The following is a 6,984-nucleotide window of genomic DNA, read 5'->3' on the forward strand; positions in this document are numbered from 1 at the left end:
CTTAACTCAAAATCAGGTGACATGGTCTGTGTTGATACAGAGGGGCGTATACATAGAACGCCATCTTTGTTCATTTCAACCAGAATATAAGCCGTTTTAGTGTAAGCGACATCAGAATTGGCAGAGCAGTGGCAAATTGTATGGATCCATAAGGTAAAGTTGGTTTATGTGTTATCTTAATAATCATTGAAAGTAAACAGTTGGTTTAGATCACAAGTTACACAAATCTCATATGAAATATATGTAACTAAATACTTGCCAATTCTATACTGGAAATTAAGGGGATCTATAATGTAAAATAATATCATACATATGTGTTGGAATTAAGGTGGATCTGTAATGTAAAACAGAATCATACAGTGTAATACATGGATAACCTAATTGTACTCATAACAGAAATAAGTGGCTCATTGTTTGAACTTACTGTTACAAGAACAATCTAAGATTGGCACAGGGTTTCTTTACTGATTAAAAAAATCAAAAGTGATTTGATGATGATTTTTTAAAACAAAATAGTAAACCTTTTCTTTAAAAGAAAAAGAATTTTTTTCCAGCAACTATATGATTTCAAATACAGGCCAGTTAAAATACCTAAGACATTATTTTATGTTTTATTGTAACCTGTCTGTTACGATCTGTTTCATTCCGAGCTGTAACTACATGTATGTCCTCGTGGAGTCAATCACAAGTCATTCTTTGATAGGGCAAATCATAAACTACTTTAACTATGTCACAGACATTCTTTGTCAATGAAAACCTGTTACTGGCCACCTAAAGTGGCACTGACTTGTAATAAATATTACTAGAACTAAGCTTACGAGTGGAAAATGTCACGTACATGTCACAGCTGAAATATGTTGCATTTTTCAGAATAAAACTGCTCTTTAGTGTAAACACTACTAATTGCTCTTTTCTTGTGAACAAAATATAATAAACACCAGGCTTGAGTCATGCTTATAGTAGGGGAATAATCTTTCAAATTTCTAAATACTCAATTTGACAAACACATTGTGATAGAACAGGAAATATAAAGTTACCAACTGTATGTTTTGAGTATCAACATTTGAGTAACCCACACTTTGCATATTGGAGATTCCTGGTATCTGATTGGTCAACTGAGTTTATGCGAAGTAGTATGGCAAAGAGAAGTTGTACTTAGCCTATGGGGCTCAAAGTGTATTTGAGGCATTGCAGGACTAGGATTTAGACAGTTGATTGCTTGATTAGGAGGCTCTTGATGATGAAGAATGCATAATTAAGGGCATGACCACTGTTCTTGATGTGTCTCCGATCACCAATTATTAGTCTATGTTCTAGGGTTGGATCTACTTAGGATTAAAGGATTCAAGGGCAAAGTCAAGAAAGAGAAGTTGCCCCAACTTTACGTTCCTCCACCCACATTTCAACTCCACCCACATTCCAACTATACACACATTCCAAAACCTTTTACATAATGTGCTTCATTTGCAGGCTAAAGGTCTATCTACCCTATCACATCAAACCAATCAGTGGAGATGGCATCTAATGTTACAGCCCAATCAGTGTTTGAGAAGATTAGTTTGGATCATCTAGAATGCTCCATCTGCACCAACCGTTTCAGGCAGCCCAAACTGCTGGACTGTTTGCATAGTTTTTGCCTGCAGTGCCTCCAAGAGCTCAGACAGAGCCAAGATACTAGTGGTACAAAGCTGACATGTCCTCTGTGCACACATGAAACCATGTTGAAAGGGTCTGGGGTTGCTGATCTCCCTAATAACTTTGCATTCAGTGCCCTGTTGGAGGAAGTTACAATGCAGGAAAAGCTACTAGAAGGTCAAGGGTTACAGATGAAATGCCAAGCCTGTGATGAGGAGAATCAGGCTATTTCAAGATGCATGGACTGTGATCATTTCCTCTGTCAAGAATGTCAAAAGGCACATGAACGTATGACTGTCATGAAATCTCACAAAATCTACACACTGGCTCAACTTCAATCAGGACAAATTGTCTTCAAGAGTAAATTAAGAGATGAAGTTCCAAAATGTGGCAAGCATCAAGATCAGAATCTCAATGTCTACTGCAACTCATGTGAGCAAGTCATATGCACAACTTGCTCTGTACTTGATCATGCAAAACACTCACTCATTGGATTACCTGCGGCTGCAGAGAAATGTAAGAAGAAGGTCAGAGAAATGGTCCAAAAAAGTGAGAGAAGAAAAACAGAATTGAGCACCACCATAGAAGAGACAAGCAAATCTCGCAAAGATCTGGACACCATGTTTGCCAACACTCAAAAGAAAATCTCAAAAAAGGCTCAACAGGAGATTACAAAGCTCAAACAGGAGGTTGCAAAGATCAAAAAGGAGATTGCAAAGATCCAAAATGAAGAACAGAAATTGTTGCAAGCGACAGACATGATTTATAAAGACAAACTAAAAACCTTTGAAGCTGTTCAAGCAACCAACAGGAAAGAGGTGACACACACAGAGCACAAGCTGGAGGAGGTGAACCAACTCATGAATCAAGCAAGTTGCCATGAGATTCTTGAACTTCAGCAGAAGCTCTTGCATAACCTCAGTGAATTGACAGGGAAACAGCCACAGCAAGTTCCTGACAAGTTGACCTTCATGGATTTTAAAGAAGGTGAAAAGTCACTTGGGAGACTCATTCTGGAGGAAAAACCAAAGGCTGCAGAAAAGCCAACGCCAAGACCTCCAAGATCAAGTGTGAAGGAGAAATGGGAACTGAAGAGTGAAGCCACGAACATTGGAGTAACACAAACATATATATCACATGTTGCAGCACTCTCTAACAATAAAATACTTGTACTATCTAAAAAGCATTCTGGAAACAGTGGTGTACTATTTACAGCTTCAATTCCCAATAGTAACCTGGAACAATCTCCTATCCCACAAATAAATGACCTCACTGATGATGTAAGGTGTATTGCAGTGAGGAAGGATGGCAAACTCCTTGCTCTAGATGGTCGAGTAGTCAAGGTCTTCAACAAGCAACATCAGCTCCTCCATCAGTTCACACCAGGTAGCGGGTCAGACAGCCAACCAACATGCCTTGCAGTGGATGACTGTAATCTGATAGCAGTGGGTTACAGAGACGAGAAGGAGATATCTCTACACAACCCAGATGGATCCCTCATCAGGAGACTGCCTGCTCAAATGATTGAGGATTATCTAACCATGCATAATCACCACCTCATCTACACAAATTGGCCTGAGGAAAGATTGGTATGTGTAGGCTTTTATGGTGCCAGTCTATTCTCAGTAGACATGACCAGGAACATGCAGGGGGGTTGCCCTACTGGTGTGAGCTGTGATAGTGATGACAGCATCTATGTTGCTGTGGGCAGATATCAAACAGGTGATATTCTGCATTACAGTCCTGATGGCAAGTACATTGGATGTGTGATCAAGGGATGTGGTTATCCACGTGGCATCACATTCACATCAAATGGTGATCTGGTAGTGGCTACAGGACAATCTGTACAGGTCTATCACGGAGTTTAAGGACAGAATAATTACACCAAGGGAATAGAAAAATAACCTTTCCTAAGAAAAAGTAACAAGAAATAGTGATACTCCGGCATGCTTTGTTCAAACTCAAATTCTCAGGGAGTTTATCCAAAATATTGAAAATCTCCTTTCACATCACTAACAGAACTGAAATTGGGAAATGTAAACATTAAACAAGTGGTGTGTTTATATAGTTGCTGATGAGTGAAGGATTCTGTGGTAATTACTTGGTTTGTAAAGCATTTTTTGGCTATAATACCATTTAGCACAGACTGTAATCATAACATAGACTGAAGTGACTAGTTGCGAGTTAGATAAAATTGTGTGCCATAATCTTGGAAGACAGGGCAAATCCTTGTACGTACATAATCTTGTTATAACCATCTTGTTAACCATAATCTTGTTATAACCATTCACACCCCAGGTTTTTATAACAAGTAAAAATGATGATCTTACTCTATCTAAGCAGTGGTGCACTCAAGGGACGGGGAAGGCCTCGGGAGCTTGAGCCCCAACAGCCCCCCAGAGGTTGTCATTTTTTGGGGGGGAGGGGGCCCAATTTTTTTTTTAAGTCCCACGATTTGACCTGTATGTGGCCTATTTTAGAGTAGTATAATAGGGGTGCAATTGGCGCCACCAATGTAAAAATTGTCAGCCCCCCCCCAAAAAAAAACCCTCAATTTTTTCTGTGGCCAAACACATTTGATAAAAAAAAAATGTGAGCTCCCCCAAAAAAGCCAAATCCTGGGTGTGCCAGTGTATCTAAGGGGTAGGAACTTGAAGCTAGTTTGATGCAACTAAAAGCTTGGCAACTTCTGCTATTATACATCCAAACTTTAATTTTATTACATGAAACAGGTAATTCTTTCAAAATTATTGAAACTACAGATTTCTTTGATTTTTTTTTCAAAATACTCGTTATCACTGGTTTTTGTACATAATTCTCACTATTTCTTTTGTACAAATGAAACAAGTCAAGCTCTTGTTGATTTGAATGCAAAAAATTGTGCAGCAAGGTATCCAATCAAAGCAAGCAGGGTTGAGTGGTGAAGATGAAAACCTGAAATGGTGAAAATGAAAACCTTTTAGTAGCAATTAACTTAAAATGTGTAAAGACATTATTCCAGGACACACTGGGAAGCAACCCAGTGTTTAAACAAATTTGGATGAATATTTGTATTCTTAGAGCTTGTCAACATCATTCTTTTGTTTGCTATCAAATTTCTACAAAAGAATAATCATATTTTTTTAAATCTAGTCCAAGAAAATGATGCCACTATCTTATCCAGTGAGAATTTAAGTTAGTTGCCTTAAAGGGAAAATACAACATTTGCAAACATCAAAAAATAAAACTACCAAATCATTTTGAAATACCTTGCTGGACTGTTAGTGAATGACAGTGTATAGCATCCTGTAAAATCATGGCACCTGGTATACTGTCATTTTCAAGAAAAGTGGTACTTTTGTATCAATTTCCAACGCTGATCAGCCGATCAGCGTTGGAAAAAACTGGCTTTTTTTCAAATACTGGCCCCAGTTGACCATCGCACTTGTTTGCAATCGATTACACACCTATGAACGGGTACAAGCCAGCTAGACTGGTTCCCTGATCTTACAATTCCCCAATATATGTAAACTGCTCTGTTTCTTCTTAAATGGAGTCAGGGAACCAGACTACAGGAGAATGATTGTTTTTTTTTTGGTTTTTATAGCATTTTCGAACCCAAAACCTCAAAAAAGTCATTGTAACTATATTTGCTATATATTTCCAACCCCCCAATTCCATCCATTTCTGAAAATTACAGCAAAAGCAAATGATGTATATTTCCTTTAAAGTAATTGATTTCATTAACAAGTGCTAGTGCACAATAAGCTCGGGCCGTCTTATATGGAAGTCTTGCATGAAATCTATCAAAATGATCCCTGCCAGAGCAGAGATATACCTACAATCCCGGCCAAAATGGTTGGGACACTTGGAAATAATCTTAGCCTCCAAGGGTCACCTACTCCCCCGCTCCCCCTGTCAATGTTGTTCATTCCAGCAGATGGAGCACACACCGCGCAATGAGAGACAACATTGAGCGAAGGCCGGGGAGTTGGGGGCCCAGCGAGTTTTGGCCAGGATGGTAGATTGATGGCAATTTGTAATAAATACACCACATACTTATTTTGCCTCCATTTACAAACTTACCATAAACATCTTTCCAAATTGTTACAAACAATTTCTTGAAGTATTTAATTTGTTTTGTTTGCAATTTCATCTATGTAAAATTTGGTGGTTATATTTTGTAGGAAACTTAAAGGGAAAATACAACATTTGCAAACATCAAAAAACGAAATGATCAAATTACCACGAAATACCTTACTGAATTGTTAGGGACTGACAGTCTAAAGCATCCTTTAAAATCGTGGCTCCTGGTGGGCTGACATTTTCAAAAAAAACTGTATTTTTCCAACGCTGGTCGGCGTTGGAGAAAACTGGCTTTTTTTTTTAACTGTTCTTAATTTTTCATATTCTGACTTTTCTTTGCAATTGATCACACACCTGTGAAGGAGTACAAGCCTGCTAGACTGATTCTCTGACCTAACAATTCCCCAAAGTGTATTAATTGCTTCGTTTCATCTTAAGTGGGGTCAGGGAACCAGACTACAAGAACATGATAGGTTTTCTTGCTTTTTCCAGCATCTACAAGCCCAAAACATGAAACAAGTCAGTTTAACAATATTTTATATAACATACTAATCCTCCAAATCCATTTATTTCTGAAAATTGCAGCAAAAGCAAATGTTGTACATTCCTTTAAGGGCTTATTTTTATAATTTTTTCGGGGACAGACAGATCGACCGACCACCAAATGACATGTAGAAGCTAGCTCCTGCCAGAGCTTAATACAAAAAATAAAAAAATAAAAAAACTTTGTCAAATTTGGTATAAAGCAACAACTTAGAATTGCCTTAGATTTAGCAATGTGCATCATAAGAAGTCAGTCATAATCTTATAATTTTATTCATATAATCTAAGTAACAACTGGGATCCAAGGATAATTGAATTTTGACATGTGGCTAGGCCGATCAACAGGATATCAGTCTCCATTGACAGGGAAGTTTATATTGTTTATAGAGAGCCTATCAATGTAGCAAGAGAATACTCTAAAGCCTGATTATTGTGTACAGGATGTATTTATAGTTGCTCTCATTTTACAGGAGATTGAAATAAAACAACCATCTCAATGATTTATGAGGTTTTAGTTAAGACATGCCAATCTGAATAATTTCACAACATAGGCCTACAGGTTATAAATCTTCTTAGCAGAAACAATTTTTCATTCAGAACCTTCAGAAGAGTTCACCATTTCAAACAGTGTGACAGACAATGGTCTTCATCAGTGCATATTGATTGTTTTTAAGAAATAATCATATTATCACCTTATAAACTATAATGTACTAGTCATTGATCAGATTTTCATGATGAGAA

At 37.6% G+C, this 6,984-nt stretch overlaps 1 protein-coding gene across 1 annotated transcript; it reads left to right on the forward strand.

Annotated features, from left to right (window-relative positions):
* Positions 1-1,925: 1,925 nt before the first annotated feature.
* On the forward strand, positions 1,926-3,503 carry LOC119726889 (E3 ubiquitin-protein ligase TRIM71-like). The gene is made up of 2 exons (XM_038198742.1): positions 1,926-2,483; positions 3,285-3,503. Exons 1-2 carry the CDS (start codon positions 1,926-1,928, stop codon positions 3,501-3,503), a joined length of 777 nt encoding a protein of 258 aa, XP_038054670.1.
* Positions 3,504-6,984: the final 3,481 nt, after the last annotated feature.

The sequence above is a fragment of the Patiria miniata genome, unplaced genomic scaffold (genome assembly GCF_015706575.1).
Source record: "Patiria miniata isolate m_02_andy unplaced genomic scaffold, ASM1570657v1 HiC_scaffold_2, whole genome shotgun sequence".
Lineage (NCBI taxonomy): Eukaryota > Metazoa > Echinodermata > Asteroidea > Valvatida > Asterinidae > Patiria > Patiria miniata.

Coding starts and splice junctions, on each gene's coding strand:
- LOC119726889 (XM_038198742.1), top strand. CDS start 1,926: ATGACTGTCATGAAATCTCACAAAATCTACACACTGGCTCAACTTCAA. Junction 2,484..3,284: donor CAGAGCACAAGCTGGAGGAG/GTGAACCAACTC, acceptor AGGAACATGCAG/GGGGGTTGCCCTACTGGTGT.